General features: G+C 43.0%; 2 protein-coding genes across 4 annotated transcripts; one reads left to right on the top strand and one right to left on the bottom strand.

Annotated features, from left to right (window-relative positions):
• Nucleotides 1–327: 327 nt before the first annotated feature.
• LOC142949735 (uncharacterized) lies at nt 328–8,554 on the top strand. Of its 2 annotated transcripts, XM_076091550.1 has the most exons (20): nt 328–413; nt 752–915; nt 1,015–1,123; nt 1,210–1,303; nt 1,382–1,532; nt 1,625–1,742; nt 2,987–3,112; nt 3,244–3,306; nt 3,393–3,515; nt 3,630–3,785; nt 3,896–3,949; nt 4,674–4,903; nt 4,993–5,072; nt 5,878–5,955; nt 6,045–6,122; nt 6,202–6,306; nt 6,417–6,522; nt 7,221–7,290; nt 7,514–7,559; nt 8,413–8,554. In XM_076091550.1, exons 2-19 carry the CDS (start codon nt 798–800, stop codon nt 7,530–7,532), a joined length of 1,878 nt encoding a protein of 625 aa, XP_075947665.1. In that variant the 5' UTR covers nt 328–413; nt 752–797; the 3' UTR covers nt 7,533–7,559; nt 8,413–8,554. The 2 variants fall into 2 exon arrangements, with proteins under 2 accessions (XP_075947665.1, XP_075947666.1); XM_076091551.1 differs by lacking the exon at nt 7,221–7,290.
• Nucleotides 8,555–9,284: 730 nt separating this feature from the next.
• Nucleotides 9,285–16,272, bottom strand: smcr8b (Smith-Magenis syndrome chromosome region, candidate 8b). 2 transcript variants are annotated; one of them, XM_076091548.1, is made up of 6 exons: nt 15,612–16,272; nt 14,140–14,552; nt 12,685–13,403; nt 12,080–12,529; nt 11,181–11,676; nt 9,285–11,085 (listed from the first exon to the last, which is right to left on the bottom strand). In XM_076091548.1, the coding sequence occupies exons 1-6, from the start codon at nt 15,792–15,794 to the stop codon at nt 10,638–10,640; spliced, it is 2,709 nt and encodes a 902-aa protein (XP_075947663.1). In that variant the 5' UTR covers nt 15,795–16,272; the 3' UTR covers nt 9,285–10,637. The 2 variants fall into 2 exon arrangements, with proteins under 2 accessions (XP_075947663.1, XP_075947662.1); XM_076091547.1 differs by having other exon boundaries at nt 12,080–12,535; nt 15,612–16,271.
• Between the last annotated feature and the right edge of the window lie 1,771 nt (nt 16,273–18,043).

Raw genomic sequence — 18,043 nt, 5'->3', positions numbered from 1 at the left:
GTTCAGTGAAGCTTCAATGATAAAGTGAAAACAAGAGAAAAAAAGCTTTTTAATAGGCAAGCATCTGTCTGAGTTAGTTGATTATTGTGAAACAGAGGACTCAGTGAAACGTGTTGTATGTTTCGGGTCAATAATACGAAAGAAATTAGTCCCAAATACACAAACATTCTAGTATGTATTTATTTATTTTAAATAGAGAAACTAACTCTGTTCTATTAAATAATATTAATTTACTCCTTCATTATGCATTCATCTACTGCTCCAGTAGGTGGCGGTAATGCACCTATAAACTGGTTTGCCAACCATTAATTCAGACGACAAAGAAGAAAAGGAAACGTCATATCCGGTCACGGTGAATTTGGAGAACGCCCGGGCGCCAAAAAAAAACAAAACTTTAATTTTGAACAACAAAGGTAAGACAGCTGTCGCTAACAAAACTAAAACAACCACATAAACGTATTTTGTATCTATATTTTGTAGTAAAGAAGTACATTGTTAATGTTGACACAATCTGCGACCGTCTTTACACGTATTTAACTTTCTGTTTCCTGCCTCGCGGAAAGCTGGTAAGCTTCTTAAAAGTTCGATAATGTGGTTTGTTCTGTTCTGGAAACAAAGACACGGTAACGTCTCATCTAGATGATGTGTCCGGTATATTTTACTGACATGAATCGGGTCCCTTCCCAGAATACTGACAAACCAGCAACTCATGAAGGGTTTCATGTGTGACTCACTCACCAACATCTTACAGGACACGTGGTGGGATTGCCTTTTCTTTTCCCTGCCAAACATTTCTGATGGGTACAGCTGTGGACACTGGAGAAATCATCATCCTCAGTGATGATGATGAAGAGGACATATCCTGCAGTGATCCCTCGGTTCTCATCGTGGAGGTGGAGGACATGAAGAAGAGTGGTAACAGCTGTGTTTACTGTCCACACCAGCAGCATGTGAAGGTTGTTCATGTTGCAAATGGTCATCAGCTGCTTTCTTCTTCTTCTTCTTGTGTTTCAGACTGTGTTGTATCTCCCAGTGCTCTGGATGAAGACCTGGTCATCACCTTCTCCCGCCGCGCTGAGGTCCTGCCTCATGCACGCTACGACTGTCCCTTGCATGCATTTACGTGAGTGAATTGTTGCATCACACATTTTGTGATATACTGACCTCCATTAGAGATGATCACACCCTCCTCTCCTCTGTGCTGCTCAGGGCTACAGATTGTGAGATCGGTGCTCCTGCGGCCGGTAACCAGCTGATGTGTGATCAGTGCTTCTGTTACATCTGCGACAAGCTGGCGTCATCGGTATGTGTTGACGTAGACTTTAAACTATATACACAGCAAGAACACAGGCATCAAAACTCTGTGTGTGTGTGTGTTCAGTGTCAGATGTGGTGTTGCTGCGGTGTGTGTCACTGCAACAGCCACAAGAGGAGCGACTTCTGGAACAACCTGAGAAACGGCTCGCTGCTGGGAGGACTTCAGCCTTTCAACCTAACTTTGTCTGAAATAGATTCTCACCTCCGACATGCAGGTACTTAAAATACAAATCCTCAGACTGAACCACTTGTTGTTTTGATTGTTATTACATTTCACCGTCACTGGGTTTGTCTTCCTCTTGTCCAGACACGATGCTGCAGAGCTTCAAACACGGGCTCTCTGCAAAGTTCTCGTCCTTCTTGAAGGGACAGACTTTGGAGCAATGCGGTCTGGACCATTCGAACCAGAAAGGCCTCGTCTTCGAGTGAGTGACGGAGCAGAGCTGTCTATGATGTGGAAAGGACACTGAAATCCGTCCAGATGATCTCGCCCCATTTATGAATCAGGGATCTGTAATACATGAAAGTAATACATGAAAGTCATTAGGATTCATCCTCATCCATTAACGTCTGCACCAAATGAACATCCAAAACCATGCGGTCGAAAATATGCGGACACGCAAACATTGAACCCATAAATAATTGTTGAACATTGTCATTCCAAAACCCCCAAAATGCTCTAGCATAAAGGGGACTCCCTAAAAACTCAATTTTTCTCCCGGGGGCTCAGTGTCGTGTGCCTGATGTTCTTGTCGGCTAGCATTGGGTCGCCTCGTCACTTTTTCGAGAAGCTAGCAAAACTATAACCTAAAAAGTTGTTTATGAACATTCTTTACAGTGCGTAACGTTATGTAACCAAACGCTCTGCACGTGAGGCTTGTAGACGTAAAGTTAGCTTGTTCAAGGTAAGCTAACGTTAGCTACCCTTTAAATTTCATCCAATATACTCATGGGTCATGGCACTTTTTTAATGGGGCACGTGTTGTGACATTCTGATGTTAGCATGACCGGATAGTGCAAATCAAAAGGTAGTAACCTACAGTGTTTGTACACATTTTCTATAACTCATGAACGTGCACGGGCTGAGACGGAAGCGTGCGCTGTAGCATTAAAGGGGCACTCAACAATTTTCTCCCAAAATTTCAGTTTACTTGTAAGCTTATGTTCTCCCCAGAATGTTAAACTAGTTGTACAACGTCTTTGGGTCTGATGACGTTACAAACTGGAGGTGTGGAGTTTGAAAGTTGTGGGTATTTATCGAGCACAGAGGATGCTATCCAGATGCATTATGGGAAATGTAGGATCCAGTGTTTTCTGGTTATTGACACACACTGGGGACTAAAAGTCAGGATGTCTGCTGCATTGATTTTGACAATTCTTACAATATTTTTTAAATATTTATGACTTCCATATAACTTTATGGAAATGCAATAATAAATCACTGGAGCGCCCCTTAAAGATTTGGAGCCCAGCTCAAACCATCGAAAACAGTCCAGACTGAAAAATACACAAACGTATTTTGACAGAGACATCCACATGCAGTTAACAATTAAAATGATGGCTGCAAATACACCAACTGGCTGTTTCACCAGTCTTACTTTACGTCGTCTCTAACATTATTAACTAAAGTGACATTTTTAGAATTCAATTTTTCTGTTTTGTTTTGCAGCTACACGCCTGTGTACGAGTTTGTGTCATCGTTCCTGGACAAAGCGGATAAACGGGAAGGCAGAGCTGCTGCCATCATGAGGCTGGGAGCCACTGAGGACTTTGTTCGCCATTTTCAAGTCTCAGGGTGCGCACACACACAGACACACACACACGCACAGCATGAATAGCATTTCCTGTTCTAGATTAAATGTTTATCTTGGCAGCTTTTTTGCTCTCTGTGTAGTAATTTTCTTTTGTCGATATGATTCTCTACAGGACTTACATCTCACAGTCTCCCCTTGCTAATGCTTTTGAAGCCAGACTGGTGTTACTTCAGAGGTACACACACACACACACAGAGAACCCATGCTGTGTCCTGTCTGAAACTAATTCATTTGGATATTTACCTTGTTTGTGTTTTCCAGGGTAATAGCGTCCGTGCAGAGACAGATGGTGATGACCGATTTAACCCCGGAGTTCATCCACAAATTGCAGGATTTTTACAGGAGGTTCAATTTCCCTGCTGAGCTGAAGAGCGTGAAGAACAGGTGTGTGTGTCTTCAAACGTGTCTCCGAGGCAGCAGTTTAAACATAAAAGCCTTTTCATGCATTACTGTAACTTTGTGTGTGTGTGTGTGTGTGTGTGTGCGCTCTTCATTCAGCCTGTGTGTTCGTCCGTGGGATGACGTCCTGCTGGTGTCGGTGCTGAAGGGGCAGAACGTGACGGGGTTCCGCAAAGACAAAGGCAAGAAGGACTTCCTGATTGAACAGATTTCTGTAGTTATATTGAGAACAGAACTACTACAGCGGCAGCACAGGTACAATACAGATACACCACACACACACACACATTTCTACACACACACACACCGTTGCCTTTCACAACTGCTAATAAAACCAAAGCTGGCTGTGTTCTTACCGTCTGCAGGTACAGAGAATTGTGTCGCTACCTACGAGTCATCGAGAGCGATGATTCCCAGCGGTGAGTGTTCAAATATTCCAATGGTTTAGATTGAGGTATGAGGTTATATTTACAACATTTCCCTCGACTCTTGTGACGTTAAACCACAGAAATTGAACAGACTTGACCTCCCAGGCGATTGGTTAAACATGCATGAAGGGTCCACCGACTGTAAGCGTTGGTCTCTATAAAGGCCGCTCAGGTGACGCGTTGCACTCATTTGCCTGTTTTCTGTTCTGCTCTTTAATTCACGTCCAGCTCGCCATCTGCAGCGATAGTTTCACCATCTGTCTGATCTTCAATAAAAAAAAATAAAAAACTTTACTAGAATTTTCAAATACATACATACATACATGTACTTTCATTACATTTGAGGATATATTCTTTATGATCTGATTCTGATAAATTATGCATCCCATGCTGGCACAACGCTTTTTGATTTTCACGCCCTGAGAGAGCCGGTTGAGCAAACGCACATAATAATATAACGTCCAATTAAAATGATTCCCTCGGAGCCGAATTTAAATTGTATTAAAATATGCTGTAATTGAATTTACAAATATTCTTCTAGGGATCTTCATTTTCTTCTATTTTATAATGATATTGATACATAAAAGCAAAGCTCATGAGGGTTCCCCTGTTTTTTTTTTTAAAGTAGTTATTACAACTGTAACCGTAACATAACATAGGCTAGATCTATACATCATTGAGACATGACCGGTGCTTTGTTCTGTTTCTCCACCAGTCTCCAGCAGGTACGAGACCTCATCCCGTTCTTCATGTGCATGGATGGGACCTTAACGGGCGGTCTGCACAGTTTGTTCCCCTCGGTGAACGCTCCCGCCTTGCGCTTCACTCCACACCTCTTCCTCTTTTATCTCCGCCTCTTTAAAACGGCAACAGCACCGGAGCTGGTGGTCAGTCAGTCGGCACAGCTCTGCTGCTTCTCTGATGCAGCGTGGCAGCCTATCAAAGGTCAGGCATGCTGTGGATGGATTATAGATTTTTGCTTTCTTACCTTTTTAAAAAAAACAAAAAGAAGTCAAAGTGTCTTCTCTCTCTAGATGCGGTGCCGCTTCCACACGTTCTGCTGGTGAGGTTTGCTCTCCGGGTTCAGAGATGCTGCTCCGCCGTCTTCACTGACGTAAGTCCGACTCGTCTCTGTTCAGTTTCACAACAAACCGTTGTGACTTTCCACTTCAGTGAAGCGTTTCACGTACATTACTGGCATTCAGACCTCCGTGAGGAAAAGAATAATGGATTATTGCGAATTATTATTATATTTTTTTTTTTTGCAGGAATTTGATGTTTCATGTCACTGATCCATTCTCAGATTTATTTTCACTGAATGGCCGGTCAGTCTCCGTTATAGTCTAATCTGTGCTGATCAAATTAACACCCATGCGCTGCACCGTGATGAACTATCGTCACATCCACACTCTGTGTTGCCAACTTGGCAATTTTAAAGCCCCATTTTGCGACTTATTCAGACAGAAAAAGCCCAAAACATGTTCCAGTAATTCATATTTTAATTCTTTCCCCATGCTGCTTGGAGTAATCGCAGTAACCGGCTCTTCTTAATATAACATACAAACTGTTCGTTCTTGTAAATGCAGACCGATTCATAAGTTTTTGGATGAATAAATACATAGTTGTAAATAGATAATACATTGTGGACTGTTAAGTCTGGTACAGGACATGCTAGGAGCTACCCGGACCTCTCCTCTGTCAAAGCTGAGTTTATTTTATGAGCTCCCAGTGACTGAATTGTCCTTCAAGACTTGACATGTCTTTTTTTCTGTTTTAAATATTGTCTTTAATAGTTTATGTGTTCTTGTTGTGACAAAGCGATTGTCAATGATTATTTTGTCCCCTTATGTGTATGAACGTGCTATATGATTAAAGTTAGACTTGCTTGTGATCGTACGTCTGATGCCTTTCTGATCCAGTCTCAGTGTTGGACCGGTTTACTGACAGTCGTCAACACACTCACCGCTGTCCCAGAACCAAGCCCACAGTTTCTACACGTATGTGTTTTTTTGTTTATTTACAGCTTATTTTCCATTTGTTCCCAGCAATAGTTGTTTACATTCTGTCTCTCATGTCCGGACTTTAGGAAGCGATGGTTGTTGTGGACTCGATACTGCTCGACCGGCACGGGTCAAACATACAGATCCCACGTTTCTTTCAGGAGGTGAGCACGCTGTGATCTACACATGTACACGTGGATGTTACCAGCGGGTACTAAACTGTTAGTGTGTGTGTGTTTACAGGTGTACCCAGATCAGGCTTTGCTGCTGTTGGTAACGGGGGCTTTATGTGGGAGAATCATTAGCGCTGCTCTGAGTCCGGCCATCCCTGTGCTCAAGACGTTTAAGGTAACCTCCTGTTTGCAGACATTTATTCCAAAGAGCTGAACGGTTTCCATGTCCCTTATCCCCATGAAGATCCAAAACGTTTCACCCAGTAACATTTCTCTGTCTCTCAGGATAACATGTGGGCTCTCAGGTGGCTGTGGGACCGTTTGTCCTCCAGCCCAGAACGGCTCAGATCCTTCATACAGGAGAGCTCACAGGAGGCAGAGAACACGACAGGTGTGTGTGGACGTCTTTCTCATAATAAAGGACCAATGCACTGAACCCTCAACATGCTTGTGTGGGTGTTGAATCATCACAAATAGGTTAAAAATGATCAGTACTCTTAGATATATATTTAAGAGCAAATAAGTTATTTGCTCTCATTGGTGACACCTGGTGGTAACATGAAGGAACTGCACCAACTTACTATTTACCCTGAGAGGTTGGAATGAGATCTACGTTGATAAAACGTTATATTTCTACATAAAAAGATCTGGAGCTAACATTAGCAGAGTACTTTAGCACATCAATACCTAGCATTTGCACTTCTATGCTACGCTAGCTGCTGAAGGTACACTGAATGTAAACATGCTGCTTTTGCTTTTTAATGACTGTAACGGCAAATAAAGACCAACCCGGCTTTACAGGAACATCATCGGGTAATGTGGTTCACTTCCACACACTGATCTGTAGCTTCTGTCTTTATCTTTTCACTGATGAATCCGTTTGACATCCTGGATATATGCTTCAAACACATATTGTAGATCCTTCTGTCTGCGTCTCTCTGAAATAGCTTTTTTATTCACCGAAAGAATTAAATGATATTTACATAGAAGCAGCGCGTCTTAGTGACGGGTCAATTAGGAGTTTAAGTCTTGCAAATTGCGTCCACAGCCACAAAACACAGCATGTGTTTGTTTCTCTGTCTATGTCAGATGGGGATAAATTATTATTTCTTTACGCCATTGTATCCACTCGGTCTTCATCAACAGAGAACTGGGACCAGTGAGTGAGATTTAATTCCTAACAAAAGCACCACAACCTTTATGTGAACGTTTTCTATTTTCCTTTCACGCTGGAGTATAAAAGTCACTAAAAGGCCGTGGATCTGACCTCTCCTGATGTGGTGATCAGCACCTACTGTAAGTCGCTCTGTCACATGTGGTGATCCTTCACAATGCGTCTTCTGTGGTGTTGAGTTAACCCTTTGTGTCTCCTCCTCATGTAGACAGTCCAGTGGCTGTTAGACTGTACTCGTGAAGGCCCCGTCGGCTGTAAGTCCCACAACTGTCATCAGCTGTTTCCTCCTCTGGGTCCTTTTTTTATTTCATAATGCACCTTTAAAGAATAAAGTCCGAAGTGTCTTTTTCTCTGTAGTTGTGGCTCATATATTTTTCTTTTTGAGAGCAAACTGTAAATCCTGCAATGTTAAATCAGACAATAGTCGTCGTCTTCCCGCCTTTCCCGACTCATTACCACCACCAGCCGTTAAAGGTACAATGTGTAAGATATGGCTAGAATCTTAATCTTTTAGTAACGATGAACTATTATTATCAACCGCATGGGAGAGTGTTGGGTACAGTGTTGACATTAAGTCTAAGACGTGTATGTCTTGTGTTGTAGAGATCTCTACTGATATGTGCATGCTAACCAGTTAGCCCCAGCCTGCCCTGTCCTGTAATGCCGCTTGATAGTGAGTCAGTGTAGCGTCCAGTCTGCCCTCAGTCCAACATGAGAGGACCAAGAAGTAGAGCTGCTTTAATCCAGTAAACTCTCAAACCGTACAGCTCCCGGTCAGTGACACGGTAAACACGCAAGGTTTTTAAACTTAAATGACAGTTTAGATTAATCCTAATTGTTCTCAATACGTTTTCAGTGAGTCGACTAATTGATTAATTGGTTTATCATATCAGTACTGATAAAGTTTGAAATAATCTGAGTAGTAATCGTATCTTGTTTTCATCCCTCAAGGCTGATCTGCGCTCTGATTACTGGCTCCATTTACACATAAAACAATCAAACTAAGTGTTGCTTCTCAGTTCTGTATTTGATATAAAGCCTCCTTTTTAACTCCCAGCAGCTGATCATTAATGCTGAAATACATGTTTGTTTTTTTTGTCCTTTCAGTTGTTGCAGCTGGGCCTGATTCCAGACTGATGGAGAGCTGGAGGAGCCACAAGACAACGTCTGAAATGTTTTATTCAGACGTCAGGATGGAACCGGACAGATGGAGAGACTTCCTCATTGTCCTTCTTTCATGACGTCATAGAGACACTTTATGTTGCTTCATGCGTCAATGACTTGATCAGTTCATTATGCTGATGATCTAAAGTTCAGTTCTGCACTGTTGGATTTTTTTTTATGTTCTGTTAATGAACTTGTGAAAATGCTTTTGTGTGATATCTTTTGTTACAAATGCTCATAAGATGCAATCATGTGATGTTGGTAAATAAACAGAAACTGTTGTTTTTGCTTATGTTGCTTAATTTAGAATGGTAATGTAAAATATAAGATTTTATTTTCAGAATAAATATATGTATACTAAACTATTGTTTTGACATACTGTAGTGATTATTTCTTACTTTTTATGAAACACTATAACTTTTGAAATATGACATACTACTGCACTTGACATATATTGACTATATTGATTACTTTTTTAAACTTTTAATGACATACTTTTGCTTTTTTGACATTTTGTGGCCTTCCCTACTATGACTTTATGACCTAATATACTATGACCTTTTTTACTTTTTATGATGTAATATACTATACATTTGTTCTACTTTTGTTTGACATGTTTTATGATATATTATACAAAAAGCCTCTTTATAATCCACAGCTGATGCATGCTGAAATCATAGTTTTTTGTTCTTCTGGCGATGGTTTTAATTGAGTGGTGCTTATGTTCATGACTATTAAAAATACTTTTGGATATTAACTTTTAATGCATACGAGGCAATCATGTGACGCTGGCAAATAAAAGGAAAAAGTGACTGTTTTCATGCTTTGACGCTGTTTTTTATTGCTTATGTTGCTCAGTTTATTATTCAGAGTAAATACACACATGCTAAACTTGGCTCATATTTGCATCAATCAATCAATCAAACTGCTAAAATAACAGTGAAGTGTTAAACAGAAGGAATACGTCCTGTTAATTAAATTTGACTAAAAGTAAGTACATGGCACAGTCCTGGAAGATATTGTCGTTTTAAAATCATTTTATCTTTAACCGGACTAAGGTCTCGTATGTGTAAACCTTTCCTGTATTCATAGTCAGCTAAAACTTGCAGTACACAAGGTTTGTGCAGTAAAAGGGTTTAAACTAAGTCTTCTGCTGCTCCAATTATGTTTAAAAACATATAATACATAAATCATATGTGGGATACTATGGCAAGTATAATGTGAGCCAAGCTAAATGTAATCTCTAGCTCATTTTAAGTCTAAATAGATTTTTTAAAATTAGACAGAAGCTCCTCCTTTTTCAGACAGACTTCAGGGAAAAGTTCGACAGTTTGAGAAGTGGCACATAACCTCCCTGTAAAATGGCAGTTTGTCTTTTGGTTTTTGTTACCATTGGATCTGTATTTCTAGTCTTTGTGCTAAGCTAAGTTAGCCTGCTGCTGGCTTTAGCTTCGTTGTTACCGTACAGACATGAATGGACTGAAGGGAGACAAATTTTATTTCTATTCTAATTACTAGTGTTTTAATTTCCACATGAACCGGTGAAATTACTCAAAAAAGGTTTCTTGTTTACAACCTGGCAATTCAGCTGAACTGTGCTTGTTTCAGGAGAACAGTCATGTTAAATGTTCAGCTGGCATAAACCCTGAGAGAACCAGTCTCTTATTCTAATGCAGCTAAAGTTAAAATAACAGAGCAAGTTACAGTCAAGGCTGTTCATAAAACGTAAATAATTACCAGTCCATGTAGTACCACCAAGATCTGCAAACTACAAGCAACAACTATGCTGGCTGAACAGTAATCTCACATCAGTCACAGTTTCTTTTTGCACATGTGGCTCAATTATCTTAAATTACAAAGAGTTCACGTGTGATTCTGGAATAAGCCTTCATTTTAAAAACACACTCCAATAAAAAGAAGTACTTCATTGATTGAGCCAGCATGGGGAAATGATTTGGTGCCGGTGAGGCACTAGTGCACTTGTTCACAGTAATCCAAAGAGACACGACCCAATAAAAACAGTAAAAGTCATGCAAACACACGAACATTCAACACTGCAGATAAAAACATATAAGCGTGATTCCTCAGTGCCAGACGACACAACTCATTGCATTTGGTTGTAGGTATTATTATAGACCATCTTTATGATGTTGTTTGTCCATCCAGTGTTATGCTGCATATGTATTTCTGTGCAGGTGCATCGAGTTGTAAGAGATCCTTAAAACCGGTGGTCCACGTCCTGCGTGGCGCTGTTTGATGAGGTCACTAAGGAAATGCATCACTCGCAAATCGTACTCACTGCTGCAACATTCTGGCATTGACGGGAAGTCCTTTTCTCCTGCGCCATTGTTGCCTGCAGCGGTGTTTGGACGACGCGAAGCAGGATTACACGTGTACAGCAGAGCCTGGTTGGCCAGTGCAGTCAGGCAGCTCTCCAGGTGCAGCAGGTAGGTGATGCCTCGGCTGATGCCGGTGTGAGGATTGGCCAGTCTGCCGACGAGGGAGCCGGAGTACGATGGACAGCGCAGCGTCCTCTGGTCCAGATCCAACAGCGCCAAATAACGACTGTAGCGAGTCAGAGAGTGAAGAATGCTGGCCGAAGAGCTGGAGGATGATCTGGACAGAAAGAAGAGGAGAGGATGGAACAGAACTGACTGTTTTTGCCACTTGGGGGCAGCCCAAACACAACATTTTGTCAACATTTGGAGTACCTGTGTAGTCCTATTAGTCTCCAGGTGAGCAGGTCGCTCAGCTGGAGCGGCGAGGTCAAACACAGCATCACGGCATTCCCATCAGGACCAGGAGCCGGCAGGAAGAGGCTCAGAGCGTCCACCAGCTTTCTGACCGAACTCTCGTCTCCGCCGATGACGACCAGCGGCCGACCGCTCAGGAGACAAAACACAGCATGCTGGGAAAACGAGTTCTGTTTGAGGAACCGGAGGGCTCTGAGTCCCGCCTTCCTCCTCCTCCTCCTCCTCTGATCCAAGCGGGTGCTGCTGTGGACGGTTTGGGTGAGAGAGAGCGGGTCTGAGGAGCCGGTGACGCTGGTGCAGTCGGACCCCTCGTCGATGCTCAGCAGCCTGAGAAGAGCGCTGGGCGGAGACCACCGGTCAGCCTCAGCCGTGAAGTGGACACGAAGGTCAGGCAGCGCCCGCACAGCCCGATGGACTTCAGACCACCGAGGCGTCGACTCCGCTGCTTCTTCAACTAATAAAACAGTTTCACTGCACGTTAAAGAATATATTTGCAGTCGTTTTGTCCCTCGTTCCTATAAGTAATAATAACATTTTATCATCAAGTTATTCTCGAGATTCGGCAACAGTCCAAAGGGGAAAGAAACACGAGTCAGCAATTACTAGAAATAATGGCCAAAAATACAAAAAATAGAGCCTTAATAAACCTGAGTTATCATTTGATAAAATATAACTGCAGATCTGTAATTATCAAAGAGTTATTTACTCCATGGAATAAATTACTGTGTGAATCATTTGCAGCCGACCGATCTCTGTTTGTATTTAGTCTCAAAACTCCTACACTTTACTGCGTGCGTGACATAGACTATCTTGTTTTAACGGGGCTTTAGACACGAGTGTTGAAGCAGATGCTTTACCTTGCAGTAGTTTGGACATCTTGTCTTCATGGACTTGATTGCTCTTCAAACAATTAAAGACCGTCTCCTCTTTCCCTATAACTTCACCACCACCAGTTATTTGCTTAAAGGCCTCTCCTCTGTCAACACGACCGTCATCTTCCTGAGCAGGCTCTTTGTTTTCGTCCTCATTTAATGAGGTAGTTGCAGTCGGTGTCTTCTCCTCTTTGAGGACATTGTCAGATGTACACTCTGTCCGTGTCTCCTCCTCGATCTCAGAGCCGTTACTCAGAGGTTGGTGCTCTGCTTCTTCCTCCGTGATGGCGGTGAGGTCGTCGGGACAGATGGACTCGGTGGTACTCAGCACCTCGATGCTGTCCTCGCTGTTGGCTCGTCTGGCGTACGTTCGCGCGCTTCTGAAGCCTGAATCTACTGCGGCTCGCCTGTAAGAGGTGTCCGTCATCCCAACTGCTGTTTCTGTTGAAGAGGGAACCGTGTCATTAACTGATCAACTGTAAAATGTGTGCTAAAAAGACACCATATCCAAGAGTTTAAGGTGAAATCTATAAATTGCCACCATCATTCTAATAAAACTATTTAAATAACCAACTAGTTGCTCTTCGTACCTCTGCTGTCAGATCCAGCGCCGACGTGCTGCGTCCGGTAGGACTTCTCCGTCCCGAGCACTTCAATGCTGTCTCCGCTGCTCACACTTCCTGTCATATCTGTGGGACCATTGGGGTCAGGGGTGACTGTCCCGGCTTCTCCCGCCTCCAGTTTGATGGGGATCTCCTCCACGCAGGAGCAGAATGACTCCAGGCTCATCGGTTCTGATTGAAACGCCTCCACACCGCTCCTGCTCTCTCTCTCCTCCTCATCTCCGTCCTCCGGGCTCCACAAGTCAAACAGGAAGCTGGTGAGCGTGATCCTCTGGGACAACGACCGTGTGACCCGAGCCGTTCGCAGCACACTCCTGTCGCCACGTAGGCGGCGCTCCATGTCAGCGAGCTGCTCCTTCATCAGCGTCAGGAAGTAGTTGTTGCAAAGCTCCTCCAGAGGCTTCAGGCGGCGCTCAGAAGACCTGCGGGAGGTGGAAGGGGGGGAGCAGCGCTCAGGAGGCAGTAACGCAGCCGGATCAGTGAGGGAGTCGGCTGGGTCGTAAGGCAGGAAGTCAGGATGTTTCATCTTCCTGTTTGGGTAGGAAGTGACCTGCCGGAGGAGGTCTCTATGATGTAAGATTTGACGCTCCACAGCTTCAAGCTCATCTGCTTCATCTCCCTCCTCTGTGGACCCATTGGTCGCCATCGGAAGTTCTGCCTCCTGTAGCAGAGTCAACCGTGTGTACCTGAAACAGTCGAGAGAGAGTGTATTCAGTCAAACAGCGTTCTACTGCCCTCTTTGGTTAAATGAGTCCAGCCTGCTCTGTTGCACCTGTAACCACACCCAACAGTGATGTCACAGGGGCCGGGAGTACACCTGTACATCACTACAGCGAGGTGAGAAGGTGAACCACTGGAGGTCAGAAAGGATTTTCAGTATGTTAAGTTACTCTGTAGGATCATTTTTTACTTCCCACGCTGCATTTCACAGTCTGATAATGTGCTAAATATGAAGCTGGAATCATAGTTTCTACATTTCCAAATGCAGCGCAGTGTTTCTATTGGTCGGCCGAACACATACACATCACAAAAGGTGTCATTTGTCCCACAGATTACAGTCCGACTGATGTTATAAACCTTGAAACCTACTCCCTCAAATTTGCGGGAAGAGAGTTTTCTTTTTTATCTTTAGATATTGATATATTCCAAAGAGGCTGGAGCGATTTTTACCATTCACACTGCATTCCCTTCACTCGGTTGTAATTTGAAATGCGAAGATAGAACTTACGACGTTAGTTAATATCAATGACATAGAACGCTGAGATAATAGGGATGATCCCCTCTGTACTGCAATCTCTTATCAGGCAACGAATTGGCCAATATGGATATCTCAATGATAAGATAATATCAGCCAAGTAGCCAGTGGTGGAGCTCCAATACATCGGAATATTGTTATTCAATCAAAGTACATCAGAATCTTACTCGAGCTCCTGTAGTTTCCTATGCAGCTCCATAGAAAACGCTTGTCTGTTTCCCGTCTTGAGGCTGTCGGAGGCCTTCGAGAAGCTCGCCGACAGTTCAGAGAAGTTCTCCATCAGCTTGTTCTGGTCCGAGCACACGTACGCCATGCAGAAGGGACGCACCATGCCCCGGGCCTCCAGGTCATACAGGGTCACGTGGTGAACGTACGCGAACGCGTCCTCCGCCGAATCGCCCAGGACCACTTTGGAGTCCTCGCTGAAGTTGAGGCGGGGCCCGGCGGAGGCAGGATGGGCCTGGGAGGGGCCGGAGGCCTGGTAGTCCACCGACATGAGGCGGACAGAGAAGTGGTTGAGGTCAAACGATCCGATGACGCTGGGGACGTCCGGTATTGTGAGTACAGGTCTGGGTCCCACCTACAGATCAGAAAATATGGAAAAATGACTGCAGACTGCACTCATAAAGCCGTGTGATGTGTGGAGGATGGGTAGTTTGACGCAAACTATTTCAATCAATATTGTATCACCTATCATCATCATTGCAGCCCTGGTTGGATGCTGTCACTGACACTGAGGAGACATCAGCATACCTGTGTTTTCAGTTTTAAAAGTTCCTAAAAACCAACTCTGAACTGATCTCCAGTATTATGCACCCGACTTCTTTGAGACACTCGTCCCTCTGAGAGAACACTGATGTTTTAAATAACACTGGTGTGTTTCAATTCCTGTGTCTGAGTGTACGATGGCTGCTTTGTGTGACCGACCGACGGCTCTTTCTTGCATTAGAGATCTTAATCTCATTCATACTTCCTAAATAAAATCAACTCATCTCGTGTTGCGACACCATTACAGAAACTGAGCTGCAATGTTCATTTTGTTGAGAAAATGCAGCAACATAACCACACAAAGAATTAATAAAATAATTATTAAATAATTAAATATTCCAGGCTTCCTTTTTTGTGAACTTAAGTACTTTACTAAAATTAAACAACTAATGAAACACAGGTAATCCACATGTGTGAATGCCGTTTGGTGAAAATAATTAAGCAATGTTTATCATTACTGTTATTTAAGGTTACACTACAGAACTTCTACACCTTATATCCCATAATTATTATACATTATTATATTCTTCACTTTGTTACTTCTCACAGGAATAAGAGGAAACGGCACTCTTGGTTGTAGGGGGGGTGGGGGGGGGGTTTGCCCATTTTCAACATTAATGCATAAAGAACATTTATGTACACTGGCCTCTGGAATTGTTCTGTATCGAGCTTCTTATTTGGATTTATTGCATATTTTTATTTTACTTAATGATTTGTTTATAGCTTTAATATATGCACAGCATTTTATTTCCCCAGGAGATCAAAGTCTTATCTTAAGTCCCTGACAGATACTGTTTAATGATTTTCAAAGCACCCCAGTGCATCAGGAACTGGTCTTTTCAAATGTTTTATCCAAACTAAAAACACACACCTGCTCTGAGAATTCAGCCACCAGTATGAAGTCTCTGTGGAACTGGGCGGTGGAGGTCCAGGGGTTGGATGGAGGTAGAAGGGGGACCGAGAATTCTTCAGGTAGACTCTCCTCCTGGTCCTCACCTCCTTCCCCGAACCCCTCGGTGCCGGTGAAGGCCAGCAGGTCCGGTGACCCGATCATCGTCAGACCATGAGGGGGGTCAACATCGCAGTGATCTGGCCTTCCGTCGGTGAGTCAGCTGTTCACACGGGACGCAACAACAACAGCCGGAGAGTTCAAAAGTTGTTGCGCAGTTTGACTCCAACCACGAAGCTAAAAAAGCAGTACGAGTGTAAAACGTTAACTCTCCGCTCCCGTTGAACAACAGTCACGTAAACAAGGGGCGTTTTCAGGAACAGACATCAGAGAAAACTTAAAACGGAGAAGCGAAACTTTCCTGCGGGCGAGAGTCACACGGTTAGCCGGGATTTGTGTTCCTCTTTCCCGCAGTGAGCTAACGTTCACCCTAACACTACCGGTGCCTCGGTGTCAAGTATTTTGACCGGCAAACTGAAGCCTCGCCACACATATTTAGCCACATGTGTCGGACGCCGGTGCCGTTCACTTCTGTTGCGAAAGCGGCGCCTCATGAAGGTCTCGAGTCAAGTCCGATAGACTTCCGGTCACCCGTTTCAAAATAAAATAAAAACCTTTTTTTTTTTTTAAACATCCGCTGGAAATAGACTTTTCTGCAATACATCCTTCATGAACGTTATAAAGTTGTAAAGAGTTGTTGATTTAACTGATCATTTTGGAGGATGTAATTTGTGGGGCTGTTGCACTTTGTGTTAAACTGACAGGGGGGGGGGGGGTATTATTTTGTTCATCTCATTTATATCAGTGAGGGGAGGCAGATCAGCAATCTGTAAACCAGTGAAATCTTAGAAATGTAAAAAACTGGCAAATACACATTAAATGCATCTTAAACATATTAACATTTTAAATGAATTGTATTGTAAATGTAAATGACCAGCGTGAAGGATTTCAGGGTATTTATTGGCAGAGATGTAATACATTACTCATAACTATGTTTTCATTAGTGTATAATGATCTGCAACTAAGAATTGTTGTATTTCATAATTTCTTAGACTTAGCCTTTTCTATTGACATCGTCCGCCATGTTGCACCGCCATGTTTCTACAATAGACAAACTGTAGCTGGAGCCTTTAGAGTGATTATGTTACCTGAAGGCCAACATTTACAACATGCTTGGTGAGGTATTCAGTGGAATGCAATCTGCAACCTCACCACAAGATGCCACTACATCCTACACACTGCTACTTTAAGGTGAAATAAAAATAATTGTGTTTATCAGGTAGGTCAGTAATGACTTCAGCATATGGATGTAGTGTAGTGAAACAAACACAGAACCTTAACCAGAACAAAATCTGTTGTGCAGAACTCTTGATGCATCATCAGAAAAAAGACAACATTTGGGGGGGTTTGAGGTGTGGCAGGATGGGGCATTGAAGAGGATTGTCCTATTATGGTTAACAGCAGTTTCCCACTCAGTTCATTTCCTGTTCCCTTCCCTGCCTCTCTATCCTCGTGGTCTCTCCTTCCCTGGTGTTACTCTTTAAATGACTGAATGTATTTTCCTCAATTTCGCAAGGTGAAATGTATTTGCCTTTGCAGAGGTCACACCACAGAGTCACATTCGCACGTCCACATGAAACAATTAATAATAAATCATATATATATATAATGGTTAATATCATGGTGCCACATTTCACACAACTGTAAAAGCAGACAGAGCACGGTCGCTTTGGACAGTCTTCATCTCACCCTACTGATTCCTTGTCCGAGGGGCTTTCCTCATTTCTACAGTGATGGAGTTCTCGGGGTCTCTGTTGCTGCACTGAAAACAGGCATCAACAGTGAAAAACACGCACCGCATACAGCTAAAGTAATGAATTCATGATTACATACAGGCAGTCAAATATGATCCGATATCTGACAATTCCGATACATTTCATCACAGTTTCACATTTCTTTAAGTATATCTTAATACAATCTCCACAATGACCATATGGTACAATTTAAACAGTATTTGTCACCGTCATCTCGCCTCCTTTGGCCCTGAAGGGATCCCTCGTCTATGCGATTGCAAATCCACATTCCTTATTCTGTGAAAATATGAAAGTTTAACAGCTCAGCAGGTAAACACGGTCCGAGAGATTTCTACACTAAAAACACAGCAACTCTAGAAGCCATTTTAACTTCTGCTGTATTTAAATGCACAGAGCGTATAGACTCTCCAGCTCATGGCAGTAGCCGTTAGCCACCGACGCTGATAAACAAAAGGTCCATGAAAAAGCTTCACATGCAACACTTATCTTTGTGACAGTCGGTTTTAAAAGTTAGAACAGAAACATTTCAGGGCAACTGAG

This window comes from Anarhichas minor, unplaced genomic scaffold (assembly GCF_050575085.1).
Source record: "Anarhichas minor isolate MPS153535 unplaced genomic scaffold, ASM5057508v1 ptg000014l, whole genome shotgun sequence".
Classification (NCBI taxonomy): Eukaryota; Metazoa; Chordata; class Actinopteri; order Perciformes; family Anarhichadidae; genus Anarhichas; species Anarhichas minor.
This window is presented reverse-complemented; position numbering and strand designations above follow the sequence as displayed.